The 16360-nt window shown below is 40.1% G+C and overlaps 1 protein-coding gene across 1 annotated transcript; it reads left to right on the forward strand.

Annotated features, from left to right (window-relative positions):
* The first annotated feature begins 2943 nt into the window (after positions 1–2943).
* On the forward strand, positions 2944–15184 carry LOC108931679 (desmoglein-2-like). Its single transcript, XM_029246477.1, has 15 exons — positions 2944–2967; positions 4245–4367; positions 5004–5159; positions 5304–5445; positions 5736–5905; positions 6271–6405; positions 6488–6673; positions 6981–7327; positions 7669–7811; positions 9163–9384; positions 9532–9765; positions 10189–10325; positions 11723–12007; positions 13997–14976; positions 15046–15184. Exons 1-15 carry the CDS (start codon positions 2944–2946, stop codon positions 15182–15184), a joined length of 3423 nt encoding a protein of 1140 aa, XP_029102310.1.
* Positions 15185–16360: the final 1176 nt, after the last annotated feature.

Raw genomic sequence — 16360 nt, forward strand, 5'->3', positions numbered from 1 at the left:
ATTATGTTTTTATCAGCAGCTACATTCTCACACACATACACGCTGTCTACAACCACTTGTCCCAAGCGGGGTCGCAGCGAGCTGGAGCCGATCCCAGCAACACAGGGTTCAGGGCTGGAGGAGGAGGGGACAAACCCCGGATGGGACGCCAGTCCGCCACAAAGCACCCAAAGCAGGATTTTAACCCCAGACCTACTACAGAGCAGGCCACGGCCAAACCTTCTGCACCACTGTGCCCCCAGCTACTTTCAGCAAGCTAAAAAAAAACCCACCAGTTGAGAACCAAAAAGTTTGCCTATGAGGAAATTCTGAACTGGTCTGACAGGCAACTAACTGATGTTATACTGGAGCATGGTACCTTACACTTTATTGGTGCAAGATTCATTAAACCGTGTAAATGTGCTGAAGTGGAGTCAAAAATTTAAGAATGAGCTGTCAGAAAATAGATAAATATCTGCATTTATTTTGAGCTTGTGCATGTTCTTGTTTACCTATTTTCATGCTAGAAATTTTTATACCCCACACATTTCCTGTCATACATGTTGCATTTTCCTGAATTTATAGTTAAAATCGTGGTGTCATATTTTTCTGTTTTATAGATATTTTGATGGTATAGTTGTTGTGATTATTTTTTACTCTTTAGTGATGCTTTCAGCTGTATATATCTGAATTTATACTTTAATTGAAATTGTGGTATGTGCAAAAATCTGCAGTATCAACGTTATAACACTGATGAATGCCTTTTATTGTTTCATAGTTGGGGCTTTTGAAATAAATTGTACTGTGTTTTATGAATGTTTTACCAACAAACAATGTACCAGGTTGCCAGGTAAGGGGAAATATATTGCTTTTATGGGAACAGCGATGTGTTAGTGAATTTGAAGGCCTTTTTTTTTTTTTTTTTTTTTCTTTTAGAATTACATCCATTCAGTTTCGTCCATTAAAATTCGTCCATTATGAAGCAAGTTTTCCATTCCTGTATTAGAGAATCAGACAAACTTGGCAGCCCTGGGCATGTTTTTGTGGCTTTACATGTTATTGCAATTTCTTCTTGCACATGTATTTTTAGAAGGCTCTAATAAAGTTCTACTTCTTGATGTGATGTTTACTCAATCTGTTAATTTATTAACTGTCTATTTTTAATAACAAAGACTACATAGCTATTATAATTGTTAATAAAAACTTTAGTAAACAAACACTGGCTAGTTTGCTTCAACTTGTCGGAACTCCCCATTTAGTTAAGTTGAAGCATTCTGATTTGCCTTGTGATTTGAAAGGCAAATATTTTCTCAGTAGGTTTAATTTAATGCTGAATTGTTTTAAAATTCTTTTGAGAAACAGTAATTCTGAAATTTTTGGAATTTATTAAATAGTTAACTAGTGCTGAGGAAGTTGGTTTCCACAGAACAGCCAGTGTGAAAGTGAAATTCAAAAAGTCAGTGTTGTTTAATGTGACACTATGAGCAGCTATGTTGAAGGAAGCATATAAAGTGCTTTCTGTCATTAGGTCTACCTGAAGTAAAAGGTAGGAAAACAGTAACTAAAATGGCACAGTGTTTTGCTGTAATTTCCACAAGCAAGTGCTTAGGATGGTTCACTGGAACAGTCTTAGCAGGAAGTTTCAATTTGCTTCTGTTGTATCAGTGTTTAAAAAAAGTCAAAGAAAACATTAAGAAAATGTATATTTATGACACATCTAGCGATTATTACAGTGTTTGGATCTACAACATTATTTGTAGACGCAGTTAAACTTTCTAGAGTCTGTGTAACTTGTATGTTGCGGTCAGAGTTATATTTTACTCTAGAAAGACATGACAGTTAACAATACCTGTCAGGAACAGAAGGACAGGAGACAGGAAGGAGAACCCAAGTGCTGGATTTTTTTATTTTCCGAAGAGCAAGGCAAGCATCGTGGTTGGGGACAGGCGTGGGTCTATGAATCGAGGAGCGAACATCCTACCGAGGGATGATCCGAAGTCGTGGTCGAGGTCAGGATGTCACGACTTGGGGTGAGGAGTCAGGGCTGGGGTAACAAGGCAGGAACACAGGGCGAAGGACGAAAGAAGCAAGCTGCGAACTCGGAGGGGATGGTTGTTTCATGGAGATCGTACAACTTGGGAGCAGTGGCGTGGCTTCTCTTCTTTTATATTGTCCAAGTCCAAAGACATGCTGTTCAGGTTCACCTATAGTGTGTGAGTGACAGAGAGAGTGTGTTCCACTCATGTATGGATAAGAGACTCATTGTAAGTAGTGTATCTAACAGTGTAAGTCACCACGGTGAATAAAGCGCGTGGGCTGATAACACTACACAGAGTTCATTGGAAGTCACTTTGTGGAAAAGCGTCTGCTAAATAAATAAATGTAAATGTAAATATTGGACCCTGCTCATTCCTGATGGTGCGGTAGAGTGGGGTATGGTCTGGGATGTGACAGTACAAGACTAAGAAGTGATGCAGTAAGATGCTTTGTGCTTTGGATGACTTATTAATCCCTCTTTCTACTTGCAGGTCTCTACAGAGAATGTACATGTTTAACCTTTAATTTTGGTTTTACATTTCAGTTTTATAGTTAAATTCCCCTCCTTCCTGTGTTACTAAGAAGAAGGTGTGACTATGGAAATTCTAAAGAATTCGGTAACATATTCAACCAAGGTGTGTGTGTGCATCAATACAGTACCTGGGTACAACTTTTCCTCATTTTTCTTTTTTGTCTTTTGTGTGTGTGTGTTGTGGGCGGGACACTTTGTTTTATAAGACTTGCAGTGGTGTGTGACCAAGGAAATGGAAAACTTTACATTTGTTCTTCTCACAGTGTCTGTCAGCAGTTACTGGGACAGGATCCATCACTAAGGAAGAACAACTTACATGTGTGACTTTTAATTTAGTCAAAAAATCAGTTTCCAAGATTTTAATCATGAGTTTCAGTCCGCTGGCAAGATCAGGCATGATTTGGTTCCTCATTGTGGTGGTAAGAAACAAAGATTTCTAAACACTTTAAAAGATTTTTGTGGACCTAAGACCAAATGGTGGTCAGGCTATGTGTAAAACATTTGTTGTGTTTTTTTAGATAAATGTTAACGATATATAATGCCGTTAATGATTATTATAATATTATATTAACATAGCATTACTACAATTATTTACATTATTATAATAATGGATTATAGGTCATTTCAGTTAAAATCATTTAGTTATCATGAAAACAAGTGTCACTGGTAATTTCTGGCAATAGTGCACACAATTATTTATTCTGAAGTATTTTAATAGAAGGGGGTGCGGTGGCGCAGTGGGTTGGACCGGGTCCTGCTCTCCTGTGGGTCCGGGGTTCGAGTCCCGCTTGGGGTGCCTTGCGATGGACTGGCGTCCCGTCCTGGGTGTGTCCTCTCCCCCTCCGGCCTTATGCCCTGTGTTGCCGGGTAGGCTCCGGTTCCCTGTGACCCTGTATGGGACAAGCGGTTCAGAAAGTGTGTTTTAATAGATTTGTAATCAAAAACATTTTTCTATCCTTCCATCTAGTCTCAATAACTGTTTGTCCTGAGCAGGGTTACCATGACCCAGAGCCTATGTAGGCATCAATGGGCGCAAGGCTGGGGAGTTGCACCCTGGGTGGGATGCCAGTCTATTGCAGGGTAGCCACATGCACACAGTCACTCACTCAGTCACGTACTAGGGGCAATTTAGAGTCTCCAGTCCAGCTGAACTGCATCTCTTTGGACTATGGGAGGAAACACCTTATAACTGTACTGATCTAACATAGACCATGGTGTGTGTGTGTGTGTGTGTGTGTGTATACACATGCACGCACATATGTTTTCCAGTTATCATGTGCCTTGCTGCATGCTACAGAGTAAAATATACAGTCCGTTTATAAAGATATTATTGTGTATATTTTTTTTATATTACTACATTTACATTTATTCATTTAGCAGACACCTTTCTCTAAAGCAGCATACATTCCGGAGAAAAATACAATGAGTCCACTACATTAAAAATTATAATTATAAAATTATAAAATTATAATTTATTAGAATTAGAATACAGATTATTCTGATTACCATTACAATCAAGATTCCTGCAGATACTTTCTGACTGATCCACTTATTTACCATGCTGATATGGTTTGGTGTTCCTTTTCATCTAAGAACATGACTAAATCTCTTGAGAATTAATTTGCATTTTCTGACCAAGACAGAGTATTGCCACTACACTGCAATGTACATTCTTCAAATTTTTCTGCATTTAAAGGTCTTAAAAAATGACATAGATGCCACTCAACAGACGAAGCTCAGACGACAAAAAAGAGAATGGGTGATTCCCACGAAGCTTGTTGAAAACAAGGACTACAGAAACAGAGATTATATTGCGAAAGTAAGACCAGGAATTTAATTAATTGTTTTCTGTATTTCTGCTGATCCCTCAACATGATCCATGCTATATTGTTTTCAGCAAAAAGGTGCATACTACATTTGATATAGCTATATGAGCTTATAAATTTTGTTGCTGACATTTGTGTGTGAGCACGGTTGCTAACATATAATTGTTGCTTCCTTTGCAGCAGCTATTTATTTATTTTTTTGTGTGTGACAATTGTGTGTGATGCTTAACGGGGAGTATAAATAAAAGTCTTCGAGAGAAGTTTTGGACTCCCCTTCCTTCAGTAAGCACCTATCAATCACAGATAAAGCATTTAGATGCCCATTAACCTCAACAGTCCCATGTGTGCTGCTCACAACACCCCATCATCTCCTGTCCTCTGTCAAGTGTGGTCCAAGTGGAGGGCTCAACATCCTTGCCCAGTGCTAGGTGTAGGCCCTCCAAGAAGACCAAACACCAAAACAGAAGTATTCTCCATGGGATCCACGTTTCCATCTCATACTTCAGACTACTGAATATTTTATTTTGAGAAATTACTGCATGCTATGCCAAAATGATCTGCCACCGCTTCTAATAGTGGTATTGGTATTACAATCTGACTCCTGGAATATTTGTTCTTGTTTGTTTCAGATTAGATCTGACAGCGATCTCGAAGAAAATGTGAATTACTTCTTGGAAGGACCAGGTGCTACTGAAGACCCAGTTAATCTCTTCATAGTTAATCAGATCAGTGGCTTCGTTAGGGTTACTGGCATTTTAGACAGAGAAAAAATATCAAGGTACAATGTAAGTGCCGTAAGAATATTACTAGTTTCATTATAAATACTTTGTAATAGTTACTACTTCTAGTTTCTATCCTTAGCATTTGTTCTCTGAACCACATACCTACAATTGTTTGTTTGTTTGATTGTTTATTGGTTTTCTGGACAGATGAAAGGTTTTGTAAAATTCAGCAATGGCTCTTCAGCAGAAGATTCGATTGACCTAATTATCGAGGTTGTAGATGAAAATGATAACTCACCCATATTTGAAAAATTACCACCTGTTTCTGTCATGGAAGCCAGCTCACCAGGTAAAATTTCCCTATGTATACAAATTGTGGATGAATGGTGGATTAGAAGTGAAAACGTTTACATGTGTACTAGTAATGTTTAATTCAAAAGTTGACCGGTGCATTACTTTCGACTTGACATATATACAATTTGATATTGCATTTTTTCTATTTTACCATCTAACTTCATTTAAACAATGTTAAGAAAAAAAGCCGAGTCACGAAAGCAGTTTTGGAGACCATTAGACCAACTGTATATTTTAAATAACTGAAAAAAATACTTTAAGCGATGTATAAATTTTGATTTCTAGGTACCTTTGTCACTCAAGTAAATGCCACAGACAAAGACGACCCTGAAACCCTCCATGCTAAAATCGCATACAAAATTATTCATCAGGAACCCCAAGACATTCAAAATATGTTTGAGATCAGATCTGAAACAGGAGAAATTTACGTTACTAAACCTACTCTGGATCGAGAAGTACGTACACATGTACCATATGCATTTTTACATGTATGTGCTGTAGAATTTGGCACTGTAAACAAGGTGTCAACAGGGCAGGAGCAGCTTATGTGAAATATGATTTAAAATGTATTTCATGTATGTTTTCAATGTTTATTCCATATGGAGTTCAGAAAGAAATGATTGTGTTTGTAAACTGTAAATACATGTAACACCACGCGCTTGCTGTTTTCAGTTGTTTCCACACACCATTTGCATTATAGCCACTTTCTTTTCATGGTGTGGAAAAGTGAACCTACTAAACACACAAGTAGAAAGACAAAGTCCTGTTTGTTTACATCGAATGGATTGATATTAAACTCTCTTGCTCACTCTTTGAACAGAGAAGCAGTTCATACATACTGACAATAGAAGCTTCAGACATGGATGGTAAACCATGGGGGAACACTGGAACAACTACAATGAAGGTTATCATTGAAGACATCAACGACAACATACCAAGTTTAGAAAAGGATGAGGTAGGAAACAAGCACTATATATCTGTGTCTTCATGTCATGTGTCTCCCTTTTTGAAGACATCACTACATGTACCTCTTTCAGTATGATGCCAGTGTAGATGAGAACACAGCCGATGTGGAAGTGCTGAGAATGAAGGTCTTGGACAATGATTTAGAAAACACTGACAACTGGCTGGCCATGTTTGAAATAGTGTCAGGAAACGAGGATGGCATCTTCAGTATTGAAACAGACCCCAAGACCAATGAAGGGGTCTTGATCTTGAGAAAGGTACAAAATGGCTCACTATTCCTCTTTTGCTATTATTTATTCACATGATGATTTTCTTCAAAGCTACATACAATGATTTGCATATTTATACAACTGGGTAATTTTGGCTGGTGCAATTCAGGGAAAGTAACCTGCTCAAGGGTAGAACAGCAGGAGGTAGGATTCAAAATTCATGTCCCTGGAGCACAAGGCAGTGGCTCTAACCTCCACTACCAGCTGAGCCTTTTTTACACTGTAACGGAAATTCTTGTTATGAATGAAGATAATTGCTATACCCACGGAACGCTTGTTTTCTGTTTTAATTAAGGAAGTTGATTACGAGAAAGTTCAAAATTTCCAGCTGGGAGTGGTTGTTAGTAATGTGGCACCCATGCAAGCAGAGGCTAAAGTTGAAGAAGGGGATTCTGTCTCTTCTATGGGGCCAAGTTCTTCCTCTGGCTCAGGTTCCAGCTCAGCCACCAGCCAGGGAATCAGAAAGCTCAAACAATACCCAATAAAGATCAATATGAGGAACCTGAAGGACATGCCCAAGTTCAGCCCCAGTGTGATGACTGTGTCGGTATCTGAGGACCGCTCAGAGGTGAAACTTCAGCATCCCATTGCTACATATCCAGCTTTTGATGAAGATACAGGAAAGATTGCTAAAAATGTCAGGTGAGCTGTTGCAAATACTTCTATTTTTTTTCAAATAAAATAAGAATATATATATACTTTTTTTATAGGTAATGAGTCAAATATGTAAGGGAATTAATGAAAATTAATTATGTTATATAATATAACTTATCTATACATTATTCTCAGCTCTCCATCCTGAAATTATTTAAATTGCATGAATTTTAATTGTTGTATATATTTGTGTGTATATACTGTATACTGTAATTATATATATAGCATATGAATAAGCATTAATGAAGATTACCTGTTTCAGATGTTCGATATCATAAATAATATATAGTAAAGATCTCATGGGAACAGGCCTTCTTCTTGTATCCAAGGTACGCCAAAGGCTACGATCCAGAAAACTGGCTCTCGGTCGATGAAAATACAGCTGAAATCAAACTGATGAAGATTCCGGACCGGGAGTCTAAAAATGTGATTAATGGGACATATCATGCAAAAATCATCTGTATGACTTCAGGCAAGTATGTCAGTAAAATGCAGGTGAGGTAAATTGCGTTAAAACACTGGGAGCAACAGGTAAACCAGTTAGGAAATACCACAGTTGCACTATCTTCTGTGCTGCTGATACTTAGCCTCAATCCAACATTTTAATGCAGAAACCAAGAAAGGACAGTTAAAAAAGAAATCAATGAAAACAATGCAAAGTAATTCATGCTCATCTAAGAAGCTTGACATCGTTTTGATAGTCCATAAGGGGGCCATGCTTACCAAAATCGTAACGGGTGAAACTAGCAAACAAAGGATGACGGAGGCTGAGAACTTAAACGAGCACATGCCAAACTATGACGGCAAAGAAGACCACACAGTGGTGGAGGGGCAGCTGGTAGCCGAGTGGTTAGAGCTGTAGCCTTTGGATTGAAAGGTTGCAGATATAAATACCACATACTGCTTTAGTACCCCTGAGCATGGCACTTACCCTCAGTTGCTCTAGTAAAATTTAGTATGTAAAGTGTGGGTTGACAACACTGCGTAGTGTTCATTGGAAATCAGTTTGGAGAAAAGCGTCTGCTAAATGAAGTAATCTGAATGTAAAAATTAGCCAACTGCATAAATGCACACAGTTGAAGGTAATTTATGTTTATGTTACTTAGCAGATGCTTTGCTCCAAAGTGACTTCCAATGAACACTACGCAGTGTTATCAGCCCACACACCTTATTCAGCACGGTGACTTACATTGCTAGATACACTACTTACAATTAGTCACTCATCGATACATCAATGGAATACACTCTCTGTGTCACTCACACACTATGGGTGACTTAGTCACTAATCCACCTGAACAGCATGTCTTTGGAGTGTGGGAGGAAACCAGAGCACCCGGAGGAAATCCACACAGACATGGGGAGCACATACAAACTCCACTCAGAGTGAGCAGGGCCTGAACTCACAGCCTCTTGTACCACTCATACGCTGTGAAACAGTTTAAGAACAGCTTTGAAATTGGAGCTGTAAAAACAGAAACAAAGAAAAAAGATGAAGAAAATGTAGAGTCATAGTTCTCCTTTCAGCATTTCTTATCAATTTATATGAATGCTTATGGGAATGAGGGGTGTGGTGGTACAGCGGGTTTGGCTTGTGCCTGCTCTCTGGTGGGTTTGGGGTTCAGGTCCCGCTTGGAGTGCCCTACGATGGACTGGCATCCCATCCTGGGTATGTCCCCTCCCCCTCCAGCCTTGCGCCCTGTGTTGCCGGGTTAGGCTCCAGCTTGCCGCGACCCCATTCGGGACAAGTAGTTTCAGACAATGTGTGTGTGTGCGCGTGCGTGTGCGCATGCGTGTGCGTGTGCTTACGGGAATTTTATTTCCAGATCTGCCATCCCAGACGGCCACAGGTACCATCGCTCTCCAGGTCCAGGACACCAATGATTACTGTCCTCACCTGTCCAGTACCTACCAGTCCCAGTGCTCAGGTGACCACCCTGTGATCGTCACAGCTGTCGATGAGGATTTTGAACCAAATGCTGCCCCCTTTGAGTTTGCAATTGTACCAGAACGTACTAGAGGTCAATGGAAGTTGCAGACATTTGATGGTAAGATCTTCAAAGGCTAAGAGCTTTATTAGTACTTGTTGCCTTCCCGTTTTAAACAAACTCGCAAAGTTATTACAATTATTTTGCCTTTGGAATCCTGCCATCAGCACATGTCCTGAGGAAACTTGTCTGCTTTTTTCCCCGCAGACAAGAGTGCAGTATTGAGATCCCAAGATGACCTGTGGCCAGGTTTCTATGAGGTCACTATGATAATAAAAGACCGCCAAGGACTTGCCTGCCCTGACAACCAAGTCCTTCGTCTCGACGTTTGCACTTGTACAGAAAATGGAGACTGTAACATCAGATCAGATCTACTGCCCTCAAAATCCTTTGGGATCAGAGGAATATTTACAGCTTTCCTTGGAGTTTTGCTGCTTATATGTAAGTTCTCATTACCTTAAGTGAACCAAATAGAACCCAAGAAATCAGTGATGTGGAAGACTACAATCAGAGTGTGATGGCATTTCTAATATTTACTGAAGTAATTCTTCTGGATTTGGGCTGAGGATGATAAAACTTAAAAAAAATGTGAGTAAATTGTTTTTAGAGGTGCTGGTATCAATAGTCAGTCTCCAGTTTTCTGTACAAACATCACTTTGCTTATTCTAAAATACTTTAGCTAGCAGTATTTACTTAGAATAAACTGGTTTTGTGCATATGCTTTACATAAGTAGAAAGAGGATTTATAAAACATTTTAGAAATATATAAAAGGTTATAGTGTTTTTTGTTGTTATTGTACCAATTAAACCCATCTGCTTAGTGTACTTACAGGTACATTTGTGTTTCTTTACAATTTCCCGCAGTTGTACCCCTTCTGCTGCTGTTCTGTACATGCCGGGGTGCTGGTGCTGGGGGGATTGCAGGGGGCTTCGCCGACATTCCCTTTGACACAAAAGAATACTTGATTGCGTACCATACTGAGGGACAGGGGGAGGATAAGGTGAATAATAGTTTCATTCGTAATTATTTGAAGTTATTATGCTTTTCAAAGTAAAAGAGATGTAAGTAATGAAATACTTAATATTTAATGAATTAATTAAGGTGTAATAAGCGTGGACACTTGAAGTTTATTATGCATTACTCTGTTAGAATGTGCTGTGTTTATATAAGACAAGTTAAGTTTATGTCTGTCTGTATATAAGGAATTAGTCTTATGTATATTGTTACAGTTTTTTTTAAAAAAGTTTTTGTTGGGCTCACAGGAGATTAACTATAACTTCAAGTTTATTTTTGTCACTTCAAAATTGAGTCACCTATTTTGTGATTTGTACCATGCTGGCATTATGAGTTACTGACATACAAGAGATGCTTCACAAGAACAGAAATTTAAATTCAGAATACAAGCCTTGATAACATCAAACACAACACAAAGCAAGTAATCTCCCACCCATGTTGTGGCTTCTCCTGCGCATCTTAGATGTCTTGTAGCTGTGTACTTCCTTGCTTATCTGATGTAAACAAAAGCAAAAGAAATACAATAAATATCAGTATTTAAAGAAGGACACATGAATGCATTATCCATAAGTAGTCTTGAAGATGTGCATCTAAACCTTGGACTTAAAGGTGTCAATAGTACTTTGGAGATTTTGGATTTAGCTGTGAAATAAACTTTTTATGTTTAAAATACATGGCAGGAATTTGCAAGTTTGATAATGTTGTTATGTCTCAGGAATGCATCATTCATTCTTTCTAATTTAAATGAATTATAAGGTTGTTTCTGAGAATTCATCTTACAGGCAGATATTCAGGATCAGATAACATTCAGTATGGAAGGGAAGTCTGTATTTGCAAAAACAACGTGGAACAGAGTGCTATGATGAATTAAGGAAGCAGCTATAGTTTTGTTGATGAGATCCAAATAATTGCCATGCATATGCACTCATATCAGAGCTAGGAGTCAGTGCTATTTCATTGATTGGGAATGTCTGGGTATGTGACTTCATTAGAATACTTTCAGAATACATTTACATGTATTCATTTAGCAGACGTTTTCCTCCAAAGCAACGTACATCTCAGAGAATACAATATGTGCATAACATTCGGAGAAAGAGAAACATAGTTGCTAATGTGTGATTCTTAAGCAAAGTTAGTTTGTTTCTTTCCACCATATGCACCAATTTAATAAAAGTATATTAAATTGTAAAAGTATAGGAATATCACACTTTTTGAAGATCTTGTTTTGCTGGATACAACACTTTCAGTAGGATGGCGTATTGCCTTATACTTGTATTATCTTGTATTAGTTCTTTAAATAACTGGTGCATATGCTGTATTTATTCTGACCATAACTAAAACTTCTTTTACTCTCATATATCTGTATATTTTTCTCCTCCACAGGAAGTCCCGCTAATGCATATAGTTGCTGATTTGGACAATGGGTTCAGTAAAACTGGATGGCCTCCTGTACCTGTAGGCACTGGTCTCCTGTTCACTTCCATGACAGGTGGTGGTGCTAGTTCCTTTTTTCAGGCAAATGACCTCATGGAAATGGATTATATGCCACAGAGGGAAACAATAGATAAGGACCAAGGAAGTTCTTTCTTAAGGTTTGAAAGAGCTGAAGGTGATATATATGATGGAATAGCCCTGCCTGATCATTATCTGAAAGACAACTTTGCACAGGTTCGTAATCTGCATTATTATTAATGTGAACAACAGAAAAAGTTTGCCTAGGTAAAAAACTGGAACTTTTGACTGCATTTTCTTTTGAGAATGGCCTTAATGACTGAAATTTGCATTTGACAAAAACACCCAAGCCTATTTTGTATGTCCATTAACATGAGAAAACCGATGAACTGCAAGAGAAAGAGCTGTGAAGAGACAATAAAACTGGGTGGGGGGCAACCATACTGAAAAGGATTGTGGAAAATGTGGCAGTTTAACTTTCAGATCTTACACCATGGCAAGACCAACAAGACACAAGGTGGTCATCCTTTGTCAGCAAGGTTCCTTCCAAGCTGAAAATTTTTAGCAGACAGCTGTTTTCAGATGTGCAGGCCATGCTCTTGGGCAGAAGCACAAAGAAACTAGGTTGAGGACCAGTACAGCAGTGTTTGGCTACGGAAACTGAGTGCAGTAGATTAGAGGAACATCAAGTTTACTTACCTTCAAAAGTGGAAGATGTCTAGCATCACTATTAGCTCTGGACTGGCAGAAACCACTGGGACCCTGGTACACCCATCAATAGTCCGGAGGAGTCTTGTCAGAAATGGTCTTCAGAAAGAGATGTGACTCAAAAGCCATTCTGTGGAAATATAGCCAAGCAATTCACCTACGCATGAAAACTGGGTTGCAGAAATACGGCAATAGGTCCTCTGGACGATGAGTCACAATTTGTCATTTTTGGCTTTACCAGAAGGCAATTTGTCTGGTCCCCATGGAGCCCTGATCTGAACATCATTGAGCCAGTCTAGGATTACATGCAGGTACAGAAGCAAGTGAGAGAGCCAAAGTCTGTGGAAGAACTGTGGCAAGTTCTCCAAGATGTTTGGAACAACCTACCAGCCAAGCACCTTAAAAAACTACACGCAAGTGTTTCTAAGAAAACTGATGCTATTCTAAAGGCAAAGGGTGGTCACACCAAATATTGATTTGATTTAACTTTTTTGTTTACTGAGGGAGGGGGTGCGGTGGCGCAGTGGGTTGGACCACAGTCCTGCTCTCCGGTGGGTCTGGGGTTCGAGTCCCGCTTGGGGTGCCTTGTGACGGACTGGCGTCCCGTCCTGGGTGTGTCCCCTCCCCCTCCAGCCTTACGCCCTCAGTTGCCGGGTTAGGCTCCGGTTCCCCGTGACCCCGTATGGGACAAGCGGTTCTGAAAATGTGTGTGTGTGTGTGTGTGTGTGTGTTTACTGAGCTTTATAGGAAGTTTATTAATTAAGAAATAACTATTAAGAGCATTATTTTTGAAAGCATCCATCATTTCCAGCTTTTTTTCCCCCAAGTGCCTAAAACTCCTCACCCAGATTTCACTGGAATTGTGAAAAAAGCATAATTTTTGCTACTGTTAACAGCCTCATTGTTGTGATCATGACTGAAAGTTCATGAGCATAGGTGAGCAATGGGGACACAGACTGAGAGGTGAACCAAGAGCTTTTTTCAAAGCCTCACTCCCGCTTGACCACCATAGATCAGTAGAGTGCCCGCAAAACTGCTGATGCAACCCCAGTCCACCTTTAGATCTCCATTCCCCATTTCTCTCACTTGTGAACAAAACCCCAGGACACTTCACACAGAGAGAGCAACCCACTTTTCCAGCAGAAAACTATGACATCATGCTTTTCTCTCATAGACCAAACACATCTTTGGGCTATTATGAAAAATTATGATAAAAGTCATTTAACAAGAATTGACTTCACAAGAAGATTTTCTGCAATGATTTATACTCACTAAATGAGGGAAGCCTGTATTTTATGTCTTTAAGAGAAAAAGTATCTACAACAATTTTACTTCATAAACATTATTATGTGTACTCTTTTATATGCTTTGTTATCAATATGGCTGTTCTATTTTAAGAACAGAAATTACTTAAATAATGTAGTTACAGCTATCACAGTACCTCCGCTTTTCAGACAGTTTATTTCTAATTATTGTATTTTTCTGTCAATCTTGTAGAAGGCCAGCTGTGCAGCAGGGAATGAAGCCACGAAAGAAGACTTGTTGGCATTTAACTTCGAAGGACACGGATCACCCGTGGGGTCTGTTGGGTGCTGCAGTCTCCTTGAGGCAGACAATGATCTGGAATTTCTGAACAACCTGGGCCCCAAGTTCAAAACCCTGGCGGAGATCTGTAGAGGTCCAGAAGTGGAACCAGAGGTGTCCGTCCCACCACCACAGCCCAAAGCAGAACACACCACGATGACAAGTGTGGTCACAAACAGTGCTCTCAGTGCGTCTAGTTTACCTCCACCCAGTAGCCATGTGGAAAAGCATGTTGTCGCAGAGACGAGTCGCACGGCTACTCTTCCTAGTGTGACAGTTCGTGAGAATGCGATGATTCCTAATCAGGCGTATGTCATTCAGCAGCCTGTGTACCTCGCCTCGACCCCTGTGTTGCAAACAACTCAGTATGTTATGGAGCCACAGGTTCACAACACTGTGCTGGTGTCAGAGTTGCCCTCAGTTTCAAACATGCAGACAATGTATGTAGTAGATGGTGTTCCAGGCCCAGAAAGCGTGATTATGAAGGAGCGGGTTGTGACAGGTCCGGCTGTTGGAGGGGTGGTCAGCAGTAGTGTAGGTACTGGTCAGGTGGTACGAGAGGGTTTAGTGGGAGTGAACTCAGGCCTTGTAGGCATGAAGAATCTCTATGGATCACAGAACCTTATTTTATTGGAAGGAGCAGGAAGCGGAGGCCAGCTTCTCCAGAATGGAACCCTGCAGAAGCGTGATCTGTCTGGATCTCAGAAAATCTTGCTGGTGGATGGTCAGATGGCATCTGGACAGGTGATCCCAGGAGGGTCTTCTTGGGTCCAGCAAGGGTCTCTACACAGGGGAAACCTTTCTGGGTCTCAGAACATCCACATTGTGGACGGACAGGGAGCCAGCGGATTGGTAGTGCAGGCGGGAACCTCAGGGTTGACCCAGGGGGTACTGCAGGCAGGTCAGCTGTCAGGAATGCAGAGTGCAGTCTTTGCAGAACAAAATGTGTCTTCCAGGCCTAGTGGAGTAATGGGGTTAAGTGGAGGCTCTTTCCAAGTAAATGGTTTTCCTGTCTCAGAGAAAGTGATCACTAAGGAGAAGAAGGTTGTTTCTCTGCAAAAGATACCTGCAGAAGACAAGTCACACAGCTACTCTTCCTAGTGTGACGGTTCATTAGAACGTGGTGATTCCTAATCAGATGTATGCCATTCAGCAGCCCATGTACCTCACCCCAACCCCTATGTTGCAAACAATGCAGTATGTTATTGAGCCACACTGTGGTACCCTCAGATCCAGACACACAGCCAATGTATGTAGTAGATGGTGTTCAAAACCTGAAAAGTGTCATGATGGCCATGCTGCTGGTAGGTTGATCAACAGTAGTGCAGGTTCTGGTCAGAATGTTGCCTTAAGTGAGGAGATTTGGAAGTAGAGTCCATTTGATTCAATACTGAATCCTGAAGCACCATAATATGTCTGGATCTCAGAAAATCTTGCTGGTGGAGGGTTAGATGGTGTATGGGAAGATATTTTTTGTAGAGTGTTTGTGGGCTCAATAAGGTTCACTCCAAAGAGGGGATCCTATTGCATAGCTTCCTCCTTGTGGAGAGACAGGAAGCCAGTGAACTGGCAGTGCTTAGGGAACCTCAGGGTCAGCATCATGGAGCATCAGAAAGTGCAAGTTTTGCGGAAGAAAATGTGCGTAGTCCTAGTGAAACAATGGGGTTCAGTGAGGGCTCTGTCCAAGTAAGTGGTCTTTCAACTACAAAAAAAGGGGCTCTACAAAAATGAAAGCTACAGAAACAGAACTGAAACTACTTCAACTGCAAAAAAAGTATAGTCGGTACTTTATTTTATAGTATTTAATTGGAAGTCATGATAAATATCGCTGAAATAATTAAAATTTAAGTAAATAATTTAGGGGATTCATAACATGTACTAATTCCAAGCAGGATCTTATGTTAGTATAATTTTGTGTATAAAATGTAATGAAAATAGATCATTCAAACATGAAATTAACTAGTAACAACACAGATAACCGCCGTTCACCGTTAACATAAGTGTGTGTGTGTGTGTGTGGGAAGGTTGTCCTTAATTATGCTGTTGTTGTTTAGTTTGGTTTTAAAAAAATAAAATTGTATAAAACCACATTTATTCTCTGTTTCATTATTACTTCCATCGATCGATCCATCCATCCATCGTCAACTGCATGTCCTGACCCTAACCCGGCAGCACAGGACACAAGACCAAAGGGGGAGGGGACACACCCAGAATGGGATGCCAGTCTGTTGCAAGATACCCTAAGCAGGGCTTGAACCCCAGACCTGCCATGCCACC

This window comes from Scleropages formosus, chromosome 19 (assembly GCF_900964775.1).
Source record: "Scleropages formosus chromosome 19, fSclFor1.1, whole genome shotgun sequence".
Taxonomy (NCBI): domain Eukaryota; kingdom Metazoa; phylum Chordata; class Actinopteri; order Osteoglossiformes; family Osteoglossidae; genus Scleropages; species Scleropages formosus.

What these genes read in the sequence shown, in the direction of transcription:
- LOC108931679 (XM_029246477.1), top strand. Translation starts at nt 2,944, where the DNA reads ATGATTTGGTTCCTCATTGTGGTG. An exon ending in CAAGTTTAGAAAAGGATGAG is followed by an intron (nt 6,406 to 6,487) that starts GTAGGAAACAAG and finishes TACCTCTTTCAG; the next exon opens with TATGATGCCAGTGTAGATGA. An exon ending in GGGTTGACCCAGGGGGTACT is followed by an intron (nt 14,977 to 15,045) that starts GCAGGCAGGTCA and finishes TTCCAGGCCTAG; the next exon opens with TGGAGTAATGGGGTTAAGTG.